Source organism: Macaca nemestrina, chromosome 10 (assembly GCF_043159975.1).
Source record: "Macaca nemestrina isolate mMacNem1 chromosome 10, mMacNem.hap1, whole genome shotgun sequence".
NCBI lineage: Eukaryota > Metazoa > Chordata > Mammalia > Primates > Cercopithecidae > Macaca > Macaca nemestrina.
The window spans coordinates 126,388,580-126,404,253 of NC_092134.1; the positions used below are offsets into that span (position 1 = coordinate 126,388,580).

Here is a 15,674-nt window from a genome sequence, read left to right on the forward strand (position 1 = left end):
GTTATCAGTTTGCACTGGCTTTTCAATTGAAATAGCTAAGAACAAAAAACAGAGTTCAAATGGCATTCGGATTGACAAATATTTCCTCTGATGGAAAGTCTATTGATGCTTTACAAGTGCCTTATTATTTTTGAAATAACTCCTTCATTCACTGATTTATTCATTCCACAGGGATAGAGCACTTGCTTCTGGAACTCACAGTATACTGGGGAGGCAGACACAAAAAGCGAGAATTGTAACTATCTATGGTGTGCTGTGATAAAGCAGCTTACTTGAGACTCTGCCCCAGTGGAGGAAAGGGCTAATGGTGTCCGAGCCCAGAGAAGACTCCACAAAGGAGGTGACACTTAAGCTGAAACACTGCATTTGAGTAAAAACGTGCTTAACAAGGAAGCAATGTGAATTTCAAACGACTGAAACAACACAAAACACAGTCTGAGTTATACAGGAATTTGCCTAAATTCTCCTAGTCATAAAAGACATTGTTAACTGCCAGTTAACAATGATTAAGAAGTGATTTATCTCTTGTACATATCAATAAGTAGGCAGTATCAAGTTCTTACGTTGTATTGATATGGGCAATCTTTGTTTCCATTGCCTATTTTAAGGGTCAGCAAACATTTTCCACAAAGGGACAGTTAGTAAATATTTTAGTTTTTGCAGATCATATAGTTTCGGTTGCAACTACTCAAGCTTGATGTAGCACAGAAGCAGTATAGACAATTCATAAACAATGCAGGCTGTGTTCTAATAAAATGTTATATATGGACATTGAAATCTACATTTCACATAATTTACATATAGTATTTCATATAAAATATTTTTTTGTTGATTTGTGTGTGTGTGTGTGTGTGTGTGTGTGTGTGTAGACAGAGTCTTGCTCTTGTTGCCCAGGCTGAAGTGTAGTGGCAAAATCTTGGCTCACTGCAACCTCCCCCCACTGAGCTCAAGCGATTCTCCCACCTCAGACTCTTGAGTAGCTGGGACTACAGGTGTGTACCACTATGCCAGCTAATTTTTGTATTTTTAGTCAGATGGGGTCTCCCTGTGTTGCTTAGGCGATCTCGAAATCCTGTGCTCAATGACCTGCTCGCCTCAGCCTCTCAAAGTACTGGGATTACAGGCATGAACCACCGTGCTCAGCTGATTTTTTTTCAACCATTAAAAAAATGTAAAAACCATTCTTAGCTCATGGGCTTTATCCAACAGGCAGTGGGTAAATTTGTTCCACAGGCTACAATTTGCTATTTCCTTAACTATTAGAAAGGATTGTTTCTAAGCAGGGAAGAACATCTCGGTGAGAACTTTCCTATTCAATTTTGCCTTCATAGAGAGCATGTTCAAGTGGAGAGGGCTATTAATAGTAAAAACTCTACATTCTATAGGCTGAGGTCAATGGCATGACTTTGATGGATGTTAGCGCCTAAGTCTGTCACAGAAATATTCAGCGTTTGCTCAGAGACTTGTCAGCAGAAAGGTGGCAGGCCTTGTGAGAAAAACAGACTTTTTTTTTTTTTTGGATGTGTTATCAATCAGAAATCAATAGCCCTTCAAGAGCGATAGGGAATTATGATTAATAAGACCTAGAAGTACCTTCCAAACAATGAAAACCAAACCAGAACAAAATGAGAAAAAACAAACAACAAAACCCAAACTACTAACTCATGGTTTAATTATTTAATTTAAAATGTAAGTGTGCCTTATAGACCCTAATTATACTCATGTATGATTAATATAAGTAATGAGAACACTTCTGTCTTCAATGATGCCTGATAAGCAATGATTAACAGTGTCTTCTATGATCCTGAGCTAATTTGAGATGAACTAGTGCAGACTTTTTACTGCATCTTCTCAGCCTCTCCAGAACAACCATATCATCCCCACCATCACTGATGAACTGGGGAACAATGACACTGAAAGTGGATTTTTCCTCTTGAAGGAGGCAGCATTGCAAAGCTCCAAGTGCTCACTGGGGCGGTCTCCCAGCACTTGCCCGGTGGTGGTGGGGTAGGTGGCAGCACAAGGACAGCACCTGCTCTCTGCTTGGTGACTTACATAGTTGATCCGGAAGTGTCTACAGGCCCAGTCGTCCTGTTCTTCCTCTGAAATCATCTCCACAGTGATGTCTCCGTAGGCTATAGGTTCTTCCGTGAACGGCCAGTAATGGTCACATTTCACCTGGAGCAAGGACAAAACAATTGTTTAAAACAAACGGGCTAGGAAAGCAATTAAGCCTGTGCTCACTTAGGGAAAACAAAGGTATTTGCCTGTGACGAATTAGATAGGACCGTGGTGAAGATGAAACGTAAAGCAAATACAATCGTTTTTGCTACATAGTGTGAATTCTTATCACATGACTTGGGTCATTCTTATCATACCTAACTGAAACAGAGTTGAGGGGTCAGGGGATAAAGCACTGAGAACACCCCAGCTACTTGGGAGGCTGAGGCAGGAGAATCGCTTGAACCCGGGAGGCAGAGGTTGCAGTGAGCCGAGATCGCGCCACTGCACTCCAGCCTGCGCGACAGAGAGAGGCTCCGTTTCAAAAACAACAACAACAACAACAACAAAAAAGCACTCAAAACGCGTAACATTGTTCCAGGAATATAATTCTCCGTAAGCCCTGGTTGCTGAAACTGCCGTTAGTAACTTGAAACCAGTGTTATCTAATAGCAACTGAAACAACCTCCTGCGACTCTGAGACTAGTTTTACCCACCACCATCCATTCACCAATCCAAGCTTGCCAGCTCCCCAAAACTTTACTAGTGCTAATGAACTTTCCTGCAAAACAATATGCAGTATTTCTCCTCTTTAGAAGACTTCCAACCTTCTCTTTTTTCCTTTGAACATTGCAAAGACCACCAGGTCTGTGTGTTTGCCCCCAAATTGTAATTCTTGCTTCACGAATACAATGTTTTAAATTTAGCGCTTTGTCTCTACGTTTTATTTGACTTTGAAAACAGCAAGCATTTCATCAGTGGCAGAGGCTGGGGCAGGTTTTGCTGCTAAGTGGGAACTGCTTCAGTAAGTACGTACCCTCCTTTTCTCATTACACTGAGTGAGCATGACAATAATCTGAGACTTCTGTTGCAGGACCATCTTCCAGAAGTCATTTCTGGTTTCAGGCAGTGGTCCTTGGGTGGCAATATACTCCTGGGGTGAGTTGTATCCCTGAAATATAAGTGACAAAATTATCACCTAACCAGCCACTGTCAACACCAAATGCTGCTCAACGCCTATGGGAAAAAAAATGAAAATTTACTGGTGATAAAATTGGCAAAGGATCACACACCTATGTAACGTTTTCTCCTTTTTTAATCAAAGAGGCTATCAGATAACTGACCATAATTAGTCTGTGTGATTGTAAGCATTGTTCTCCAGAAGGCTGCAAAAATCACATCCACACCTTTTTATGACAATAATAACGATCTTTATATTTTAAAAGTGCAGGTGTTAGCGTGGAACCCTTTGAATTTGGTTGCTGAAACAAATTTAAACACAAGATAGGTGATCTTTAGCCTTTCTACTTTCCCTTTCACTGGTCCTTTATAAAGAAATAGAAACATTACTAGTCTATGGACTTTTTTTGGTATTCTTTATTATGAAATGGGGTAATGCAAACTTTTTAGAATTCAATTGCTGGGTTGGGAATGGTTCTCTTTTGAACTGTTTGACACATCCGTATAGCCCTGCTAGTCTTTCTCTGGCTGGGTTAGCACTGGGGTGCCTGATTTTTTTTTCTACTTACAGGAATATAGTTGGCATTTATGTAGTCTGCACCTTCCTCTTCGTTCATGGAGACTAATCTCACACGGCTGAAGTCATCTGTAGAGAATAAGGAGAAAAAAAGATTAAAATTCAGGATGGAAGGAAAAACTATTTTGACCCTCTCTATCCAGTATTAAGTTAAATAAGTCAGTGACAGGGTAGGTAGATAATAATTTTTAGCCTGATATTTTAGCCATTCTTCAACTTTAGTTTGTTGTTTAATTAAATAAGTGAATATCTTCCAACCACTATTTTTTTTTTCACTACCAGCTCTCCTGTCCTTGAAAGAACTGTTTCCAGGATTGTTTAGGGGTTGTGCAGAGTATTTCAGGAACTAAAATATCTGTGAGACTGACTGGACAGCTATAGTATGTAGCCTCAGCACACAGTTTGCATTTCACCTAGAGATGTCCAGAGAGTTCACTTCTTTAAGGAAGCCTAGACAAGAGAAGATGCATGGGTTTCTTTTGTAGGTGGACATTAAATGAAAGAAGTAATTTCTGAACTGTGGACAGATGTGAAGTGTTATTATGATAATATATCTAATTTCATCAAGAAACCATATCAAGAAGAGACTTCTCTTTCTAGAGCGTTTTCAGCCTTCCTTTTCTCACTTTTCCATTCGTGCCTAGCTCCTACAGCATGTAGCAGAGAGAAAAGTGAAATCTAAACTGGAATGTATTTTGATTGTTTTGTAAGTACTTTATATTACCTTTTTTCTTGAATGTTGCTTTTTATTACAAAATGCTAAGCAACTATATAACTTGTCAGAAGTTAGAGAAGGAATTTTAATATATTGCATTGCCTTTCAATTTGCCTCTTTCCATTATCAATGAATTGACTGAAAATATTTTATGAGAGTACAAATGATCCAGTCCCCAATTTGACTATGGCTTTCTAATCTCCAAAGGGCCAAATGGTCAGTCTTTTTGTTCAGACACAATTCACTTAAAAGCACAATAATTAAATCTTCCTCCATATGATAAGATCTAAAGACATCAAAGCAGAGTGAGATCAATGCAATCTTAGACGTGGCCTTGAGATCCAGACCACAGCTGGGTGTGGTCAGAGATTGGTGAAATTGATTAATCTGCAATGACAGTCCTTCAACCCTTAAAAGACATGAGTAGGATTGGCACAATTGATGATCTTACATGGTAGGATGTTTGTGTAACGGTTTTTACATCGATTCAGTGGAAGATCTGCAGCAAAGTGTGGGATATCCAGTCCAATCAATTTCAACTCCTGTAAAGGACAGAGAATGGATTTGAGATTTCCACACATGGTGTGAATTGGATTATCGTTCACACTGGTTTATTGCTCACAAGCCCTTTGGTATATGACACTGCAGTGACTCCCATTAGAGGCGGAGTGTACTCTTCCACCCCACTATTGTCAACTTGGTTTGGCCAATGATCTTAGGTAGAAATCAAGTCCAATCAGGAGCTTTCAATGCACTTGCTTGTTTGGTTTGCCCTCTTAGGTGCCTGCTGTCTGCCGTGAAAAGGACATGACCAGGGAAGCTGCTAGTCCCAGAATGAGGAGACACAGAGGGCAGACCTGACTCTGACCCATAGCCTGAAGCAGAACTGCCCCAGCTGTTCCACAGACCCGTGAGTGAGAAAAGTAAATGTTATTGTAGAGATTTTGAGGTTGTTTCTCATATAGCATTACTGTGGTAATAGCTATCTAATACAACACATAAATACCTTGGATAACTTAGTGGTCATTTGGAGAAGTAACAGCTATATGTATAACACTCAGGGTATGAAAAATTTGAAAATAAATATGTTTTTCAGATTTTTGGAGGAATAGGGTAACTTAAGTTTATGAAATTTGTACAAACTTTTCCTATTCTCTGAAGGAATCTACTTTTTTTTTTTTTTTTTCTTGTAGGCAATGAGACTTAGAGAAAATAGTAAAAAAGAACGAGGAAGGAGTAGAGAACAATCTCCATGTTAAAAAGTATAGGATTAGGCCGGGCACGGTGGCTCAAGCCTGTAATCCCAGCAGTTTGGGAGGCCGAGACGGGCGGATCACAAGGTCAGGAGATTGAGACCATCCTGGCTAACACGGTGAAACCCCGTCTCTACTAACAAATACAAAAAACTAGCCGGGCGAGGTGGCCGGCGCCTGTAGTCCCAGCTACTCAGGAGGCTGAGGCAGGAGAATGGCGTAAACCCGGAAGGCGGAGCTTGCAGTGAGCTGGGATCCGGCCACTGCACTCCAGCCTGGGCGACAGAGCGAGACTCCGTCTCAAAAAAAAAAAAAAAAAAAAAAGTATAGGATTAACAGGCACTAAATATCTGGTAATAAATATCTGAATATCTGGTGATGAAACCTCAAACATAAAGATGGATCTGTAGTTGCTGGGGAAAATCCTTTAGTGAGAATAAGAACATTCAAATGTCTGCCTCCATATATTGGTACTCTTATAAACCTCATTTCAGAAGGTGCACTGATAGGAAATTTTTATATAAATAACCGTCACACTTCAAAAATGGTATGTTATGGGGTAAGGGGGATTTCTAAGTTGCTACGCCGTGTATCTTATAGGAAACAAGGGGATTGTGGTCAGGCCATCTGTATTTCCTGGAGGCATCATTCACATTGTGGTCTATGTGAATGGTGTCCACTGGAGTTGTACAATGCACAGCCAATGCAGTGGATCTAGTTATATTCCTATACAAATTTTAGAGGAATATTAGTAAACAGTGTACATAACTGTGTATAAGCAGGATTACCCACATAGTATGCATCTTTCTATAAGACTATTAAGTGAGGCAGAAATCGCTTATTAGAAATTTTATTTACATTTATAGAAGGTTAATATTGAGCCCAAGTTTTACTCTTCATAATTCCTCCCAATTATTACTTCAAGGAATCAAAGTTGGAGGAATACTTTCCTGGGAGAAGAATTTTGGAGCATCTTTTAACACTGTTGAAGAGAACTGGAGACATTGGACCATGTTCTAGTATTGAATAGGGATATCTCTTTCATGCCCTTTGTGTCTTTATTCAAGTGTTCTTTGCAAAGCACATGCTTTATTAATCAAGTTATTGAGTCTTCTGATGCTTTTAAATAGAAGATCCATGGTGGCAAATTACCTTGTGCTTAATGGCATTGGGTTGCCTGACTGTAGCCAACATGGATGAACCAACAAAATTTGCCCAGATTTCTCTCTTCCTTTGATTTCTCATCACTTTTGGCTTTTCAAGATGACAGTATCTCAAGTTCTTTGGACTAAGTTGATGTTAGTCTTACATACAAACTATGTTACATTTGATTTTCAACTCACAAAATTGGTTTTCTTCCATCTCAAGCACTTACTTGCCAAATATATTTAGGTAGATGCTTGCCATTGTTACTTTATAATGGAGCATTCCATTTTAAAGGGTATTCAAAGGTTGAGTATATTTTTCTTGTAAGAAGCAACTTATTTTTAGTAAATTTCAACTAAATCAGTGTAATGTTTAGGTTAGTTCCTTTTGGTGGTTATAAGCTTATTTAAATTGCTTAAATTCTTTTAGAAATCTACTTCCTTTAGAAAATGCCTGCATAGATATTTTTTCAAAATATCTCACATATTTTGATGTGCCACTTAATAAACTATATGTTCATGGAAGGGTAGTTAACTTTCTTTTTTTTAACATCAGTTCAATTACCTGTAAGATAAGGCTAGTAATTTCTCCATACCTTCCTTTTTTATAGTGACTATCAAATGGAATAGTTTAACTCAACAAATACTAATACAGCACTATTGATAATCATTGTGAAATACTTTTGCGATGATTCTTTGTTTTGCTTTGCCTGGCTCCACAATTTCTTCCTCCTTTGCCATTTATGCCAGCAGACCAATAACTCTTCCCCCAGTTTCCTTGCTTTGGGGACAGACTGGTAAGCCACAGGAAAAGGCCTCAGATACAAAAGGAATTGTGGAACCAGATTGAGGCTGAGTGTTTGAGCACATGTGGAAACTGACTAAACTGATAGAACTTTAATTGTGTGTTGCCTTCCTGCTGTAAATACTCTAAGTTGATAAGAGAGGTTTAATTGGCTGAACACTGTAAGTGGAAGTTGCCAAAGTTGAATTGCAGCAAAGCGGGAACTGCATGTAAACACAATATGCTTAGCAGCCTTTGTAATTTAGCCTGTCACTAAGTGGAAAATAAAATATTAAGTTTCCAGTTCAAAGCTTTGAAGTTATTTTCTTTCCAACCATATGGAAATTCCATTGGCTTAAATCTTTATGAAGACAAAGTATGGAGTGATAAACCTGAAACCCACATAAATCATTTTTGAATTTTCTTTTGTCAGTTTTGTTTCTAAATATAATTTATCACCCTTTTTTTCTAGGCTATACAGTCATCTGTAGTGGGTTGATTGGTGATCCCCAATAAGATACATCTATGTCCTAACCCCTAGAACCTGTGAATGTGATCTCATTTGGAGAAAGTGTCTTTGCAGTTGTAATTAAGTTAAAGAACATGAGATGAGATCATCCTGGAGTAGAGGAAAAGGAAAGTAAAGATGGAGACAGATCAGAGTTATGCAGATGCAAGCCAAGGAGTCACTGCGGCCAACGGAAGTTGAAAGAGGCAAAGAAAAATTCTTCCCTAGAGCCTTAAGGGGAGTATGGCCCGCTGACACTTTGATTTTGGAATTCTGGCTCTGCAATTGTGAGAATAAATTTCTGCTGTTTTAAACTACCACAACTGTGGTAATTTGTTATGGCAGCCATAGGAACTAATATGGTCACCCAAACCCAATAGCAGGCTACGTTTTGTTGGCTGTGTTTGAAGCATACGGGTCTTGGAAAGCAAAGCACAAGCATATACATTATATTAGTTGACTTGGGCTGCCATAACAAAACACTAGAGAGTGGTGGTTTAAACAGTAGAGATTTATGTCTCACAGTTCTGGAGGTTGCGAAGTCCAAGATCAAGATGCCAACAAGGTAGATTTCATTCTTAGGCATCTTGTCTTGGCTAATCCTGAGACAGTCAGGTAGGAGGGGGTCCTTGGAGAAATTCCAACTAGCCTGCTGACAGAGGTAGAGCCTTGGGAAGTTCACCATGTTTGCAGTGGGGAAGGAGCCTGGTCTCTCCTCTTCCTGTGTGGAACCTGAGATTCAAGCTGCCGGTGGGAAGTGCTCTAGCAGGGACTCCAGCCTAGTGAGAGTCCCTGTTTCTCCCTTTTCTTCCTTTTCACCCAATAAAACCCTGTTTTACTCACCCTCCAAACAGCCTGTGACCTAAATTTTCATGGCTGTGGGATGGACAAGGACCTCATCTTTAGCTGAACTAAGGAAAAGTCCTGCAACAATCCCACCATGCAGTCCTCACCCTCATGAGCTCATCTCATCCTAATTACTTAGCAAGGGCTCCATCTCCAAATACCATTGCTTTGGGGGTTAGGGATTAAACATAGGAATTTTGGGGGGTCACAAATATTCAGCCCATAACCTGCAACATCATCTTCTGAGGACAGCACAATCTGTATTCTGGTCTTAGGGTTTGTAACAGTGTCAGTTTGCTTTTGGTGTTTGCTTTGGGATAGGTTGGACATCAGAGCCAGATGAACCAGACTACTAGATTACTTGTCTGTAGGCATGGAAAAAGTGAAGAGAAACAATGTGCCAGTGGTGTTGACAGAAGAAGTTCCATGTATAGCAAGTAAATTCTACTACCAGAAATCAAAGGTCACCTCTTGTGAACTGCATGGCCAGTTCTGTAGCTTGTTTTCCTGTTTGTTTATTTGTTTTTTATCTTTGCAGCCACATGTCTGGACAGAGATGGTGAGGGCCTTTACTAGTATCCTGATCAAACACTAAGTACAGACATTAATAGCAGAATGAGCAACATGTGATATGTCTTCTGGACTCTCACATTTCGGTTATAAAGTCTGGTTCTTCAAAATCTTTCCCATGTGAAACATAAAAAATGAGGAACCTGTTTTAATCCCTGGGTCCCAAGGCTTTTAAAGGAAAGGTGTATATTTTTATCAGAAGGATAATCAATCTTTCTAGCAGATTTAAAATCAGATTCAGAGGGAAGAAGAAATTTATTCAGTAAACACAAAGTAACTCATATAGCTTCATGTATGACTTACAGCTGTATTGGTAGTATATGTAAATCCAGACATTGGTTTCAATTTGCAAAATGCTTATAAATGATGTAATTTCTCAATGCAAATGTGATATTTCAATGTCAGCATAAAAATGAATACAAATACTAGGCATTAATATAAACAGAACAAGTAAAAGTTCAGCTGCTGGAATTATCTAGACCAAGGTGATTCGGTCATCTCATACCCTCTTGAATTCTCATTAGAGCTAGGAGCATTTTTTCCCTTAAGCCTCAATTAGCTATCAATATATTTCAAGAAAATTTGAGGGCTGCCATATGAAAGGTCCAGCATACGCCCTGAAATCAGGCATGGGAGCACAATACTTCTATGAAAATCAGCAAGGAAACCCTGACACTGAGGATGTAGGGGGCAGAATGGGACTGAGGACTGGTAATACCTGAAGTCTGTCAAATGAAGAAGGAAGTAAATTGGACCAGTGGGCCACTGCTTGAGCAAATGTTAGTCCCAAATACAGTCTAAGCCTGTGACTTAAAACAGAGCTCTAGAGAGTAAGTTGTATTTTCCCACCAGAACATGTAAACAATGTCAGGACTTACCACCCAATTAATAACATATATGACAAATAATGTCCTAAGATTCACAATAGCAAAGACTTGGAATCAACCCAAATGTCCATCAGTGACAGATTGGATTAAGAAAATGTGGCACATATACACCATGGAATACTATGCAGCCATAAAAAAGGATGAGTTTGAGTCCTTTGTAGGGACTTGGATGCAGCTGGAATCCATCATTCTTAGCAAACTATCACAAGAACAGAAAACCAAACACCGCATGTTCTCACTCATAGGTGGGAACTGAACAATGAGATCACTCGGACTCAGGAAGGGGAACATCACACACCGGGGCCTATCATGGGGAGGGGGGAGGGGAGAGGGATTGCATTGGGAGTTATACCTGATGTAAATGACGAGTTGATGGGTGCAGCACAGCAACATGGCACAAGTATACATATGTAACAAACCTGCACGTTATGCACATGTACCCTACAACTTAAAGTATAATAATAATAAATAAATTAACAACAACAAAAAAGAAATGTATGAAGAGAGCATCATAATAAATAACAATATTAAAGACCTTCAAATCATGGTGTAATGGTTAATTTTATATGTCAACTTGGCCAGGCTATAGTGTCCAGTTGCTTGGCCAAACACCAGTCTGCTGCTGTGAAGGTGTTTTTCTCGTATGTGATTAACATTTATATAAGTAGAGTTTGAGGAAGGCTGATTATGCTACGTAATGTGGCTGGGCCTCATCCAGTCAGTTGAAGGCCTGAAGAGAACAGATGGGTCCCGCAAGGAGGGAGGAATTCTGCCTCCCCATTGCCCTCAGACTCAAAACTGCAACCTCAACTTTTCCTTGGGTCTCCAGCCTGCCAGCCTGCCATTCAGGTTTCAGACTTGCCAGCCTCCATAACCTCATAAGCCAATACCTTAAAATAGATCTCTCTCTATGTAAATCATATTCATTCTATATAAACATCCCATTGGTTTCTCTGGAGAACCCTGACTAATACACATGGGTTATAAAGCTTGGTTGTAGCCTCATCCCATATTTAACCCATATTTCTCAAACACATTTGGTCTAGGACAGTTCTCCATTGTGCAAGACTGCCCCACTCATTGAAGAACATTTAACGCCCTGTCCCTCTTCCATAAAATACCGTGAGCATCCTCCTCCTAAGCTATTTTAACAACCAAAAACACTCCCACACATTTTCACATTTCCTCTGGGGGCTGACTGGTCCTTGTCCAGTTGGGTACCATTGATCTAGTTCAACTCACCCATTTTATACATAAAGAAACTAAGGTGATGAGAAAATGTACTTAAAAAAAGCAGAACATGATTATTTTTCAACACACGACTTCTGTACAAACTCCAAATAAAACCCCAATATAAAAAAATGAGAAAAAATGGTATTTCATTTACAGTGCTCGACAAAATGTTAACCTCTTGAATCATAAATCAGCTATTAGAAATCAGTAACAAAATGATGAAGATTACAAGGTACATGACAATAAAAGAAAGAGAGGAAAATGAAGTAACACAAATGACTAATAGCGCTATATGAAGATGATGTAGCTTACTGTTAACAGATGAGAAAGTAATTTCTTTGTAATATTACATTATCAGTGATGACAAATGTGGATATCTACTGTTTGTATAGTTTTAGGAAGTGGGGAACACTCAAACACTGGGAAAGCTCACTCTACTTATGGGAAATTTACTCAAAATGCAGATTTTGCATATACTTTGCCTGGGCAGTTTCAATCCATAGGAATTACTCCAACAAAGTAGTTGGATAAATTGAAACTTATACATGAGCATGTTCACTACATAAAAAATCTGTAGGTAATACATCATCCCCCCCAACTCGTTATGTATCAATTGGTTAAGAAAAAAACATGTTTTTGAAAATGTTAATAATTAGTAGCCACACTGTAGTGAGGATTCAGGTTTTTAGATTCCTAGTTTAGCACATTCCTGACTCCCTTATAAATCCTATGAAGTCAGGCTAAATGTATTCATTTATCCATTGAATGTATAGAAGCCCTCAGCATATTATAAATTGAACATTTAGCACATACAATTTATAATTCTGCTTTTCACAGTTTTGTGGTATCTAAAGACAGCATGCTCATCACTTATTGCCTGGTTCTCCCAATACCCTCTCTTTATTGGGAGATAATGCCCTTCTTAGGTTTTGCTACTTGACCACATGGTTCTAGTTAGAGATTCTGTGCATCTGCCCTCTCTGGCTGCGATTGGTTTGAATGGGCACCATGACACAGCCTTGTCCATCAAAATCCTCCCCTGTTAATTTTCAAACTACGAACAAGAGAGATAATAGTTCCCTTTGGAAACCATGGAAACAAAAGGCTGTGGTGCTCAAAGGTTGTTGTTGGCCCCTTTTCACTATGAAAAAGAGGTTGGGCTGGGCATTGTGGCTGACGGCTGTAATCCCAGCACTTTGGGAGGCCGAGGCAGCTAGATCACAAAGTAAGGAGTTCGATACCAGCCTGGCCAATATGGTAAAACCCTGTCTCTACTAAAAATACAAAAGTTAGCCAGACATGGTAGCGGGGACCTGTAGGCCCAGCTACTCGAGAGGCTGAGGCAGGAGAACTGCTTGAACCCAGGAGGCGGAGCTTGCAGTGAGCCGAGATCGTGCGACTGCACTCCAGCCTGGGCAACAGAGCGAGACTCTGTCTCAAAAAAAAAAAAAAAAAAAAGAAAGAAAGAAAAAGAGCTCGGTGTTCAGTGAAACAAAGTGAAACCAAGGCAGAGAGAGAAATAGAGGGGCCCCTGCAGGGCTCTAGTCCCTGGCTCCAGTCATCCCTGAAACTGTGCTGCTTCCCTCTCCGTGGTTTAACTACTCAACCCTTTCTTTGATTGTGTGAGATACCTTAGTATGCTTTGAATAAACCCCCTTTCCTTTAGTCTAAACTAGTTTGTGCTATGTTTTTGTCACTCACAACTAAAAGAATATGTTTACTGGAAAATGACTGGTTGAATTTTTTATAATCATACAATTCAGAAACAGTGATAGTTACACTTGGGTTTCAAGACATAAACTGTGAGTTGCCAGCGGAGGTAATGATCCTAGCTGTGCCACCAAGGGCATGCAGGAATTAAGAAAATGTGACTTTAATAAGGTTAAAAGTGTAGCTACACCATAATTTCTATCACCATTGTCAGAATCATCTAGCTATTTATTTTCTCAGGTTTGCCTCATGTTTGCTTAGAAAAAAATTCCTCCTTTCCTTGATATACTTTCCGAAATGCCATCCTCATCATTCATTTCCAATTCAAATTGAACGTCTTTGAGTATAGCATTTGGTGTAGCATCTATAATTTCCTATGCACCTGCGTGCAATGGATAAGTGAGCAGGCTCTGTGTAGAATTTTTCAGGACACAGGTGGTAGTTAGGGGTCTTTGTATTTGGTAATGTATAAGATTCTTCTCATCCTCAAATTCACCATTAGTGTCTCCACACTAGGACCATGATGCTTTTTGCAGACTACAGCTGTCCTTGGCTGATAAGTGGAAAGGAGAAATGATTTTAAAAAATGAAGAAAAAGCAGCTACCTTAGTAGAAAAGAGCACTTAAAAGGCTTTATAAAAAAAACAAAAAAACTGAAGAATTTAGAAAAATCACTTTATCTTCCCCTTTTCCCTGAATCACTGAACACTCAAGCCATGCTATAGAAACCTGAAGGATGGGAGGCCATTTAGACTGTTATGAGCTATAAAATTTGTGGAGAGAAAAAGTGAGAACTAATTATCTTCCCCCACACTGCTGAGATCTTAGACTCACTTCCATCTCTTCTGACACATGGTTTTAGATCCAAAGAAATATGTGTCCTTCAGAAAAAAAAGAGATGTTGGCAATCTTTTTCTTAACACAAATCATGTGTAAATTTATCTTCCCAATTTGTCCAAGGAAAGAAAATAAAACTGCACAAAAATTATTAAGTAGAATGCCGGGAGTCCTATAGTTTGAAAGGCCACACTCCAGGATGTTATACGCCCAGGACACAAAGGGGGTCAGTTTTATCCATGATCCGCCCCTACTGTGGCCTAAGAAGCATGAGAAACTCTATAAATCCCCTGAAAGGGAAATTCTGCCTCAGGCTTCATGCCTCAGCTTGCATTTTTCTTCTTGTACTCTCGATTTCCCTGGTTTTCAATGATGACTTCTACTATACCTATGTTTGCCACCTTAGTACCTGCACCTATTCTCTTCTTCCCCTCATTTGTGCCACCTGAGGCCTTGCCCAGTAAGCAAGGATTGACAGCCCTTGCTCTGAACCAGCAGATCAGCACCCCCCGTCCCCCCATCCCCCCTCCCCACCCCCCCCCACCCCCCCCACCCCCGCCCAGGCCAACGCCCTTTTTGTTATGCAAACACATCACAAGCACTGCCAGTGAGCAGGGACTTGATCCCAACACAAAACCCACAATTCCCAGGCCCTTTCCATTACAGAAGGTAGAAAATGCCTTAACCAACTCACCTCAAACTGAAGAGAAAATTTATAGTCAGAGTCTTTGGCCATATCCTTAATATAGGCATCAAAGTCATCCAGTTGAACCGGGCTTTGCCAAACACAAAGAAATATATATACAATTTAAAATTCTTGCTGATAGGTATAATATATTGTTTAATATCATACTTCTTAATTTTCTTGGAGAAAATAGAAGTTTTACTCCTCTAAGGTTAGCACTTACCTTTTTATTATTTTTTTCTTTTTTATAGTTCAAGTTACCAATCCTTAATATATTGCAATTGAAAAGAAGGGCATATATATCCAGCTTCCTTGAGAGGAGAAATCTCTAGATTTTCACTTGACTCTTACTCTAGCAGTACAGTACTATATACATGCATATTCATATAAACATCCCCATATATGTTGCCTCTAGAAAACTCTGGCATATGGAAAATAACAAAGGAATAGATTTCAAAGACCTGTTTCAATTATGGTTTTGCTTTATTGACTGTGTTATCCTAGAGAATCACCTAACTCTTTCAGAGTCAATGTTCTTATCCATAAAATACAATAGTTATAGCTACGAGGTTGACATACGGTATATAAAGAACTTTGTAAGTTTCAACAGCTTTACAAGTGTAAGGAATTGTGCTGCTAGCTACAGTCTCTCCAAAGCAGAGGCAGGATCAGTGGGATGAAACTTTTGTCCAGAAAGCTCCCAGGGTCTCACCGGAGTGTCATCTTTAGAGGCTTGCATATCTA

General features: G+C 39.5%; 1 protein-coding gene across 2 annotated transcripts in view; it reads right to left on the reverse strand.

Moving 5' to 3' along the window:
- Positions 1–15,674, reverse strand: part of LOC105481666 (protein tyrosine phosphatase receptor type O) — a 273,785-nt gene that overhangs the window by 15,101 nt on the left and 243,010 nt on the right. For both annotated transcript variants that reach the window (XM_011741389.3, XM_011741385.3), the window contains 5 exons: positions 14,940–15,021; positions 4,924–5,014; positions 3,750–3,826; positions 3,038–3,172; positions 2,056–2,178 (listed from right to left, as the gene is read on the reverse strand). In XM_011741389.3, coding sequence (XP_011739691.1) covers positions 2,056–2,178; positions 3,038–3,172; positions 3,750–3,826; positions 4,924–5,014; positions 14,940–15,021 — 508 coding nt within the window. The remainder of the gene's footprint in view (positions 1–2,055; positions 2,179–3,037; positions 3,173–3,749; positions 3,827–4,923; positions 5,015–14,939; positions 15,022–15,674) is intronic.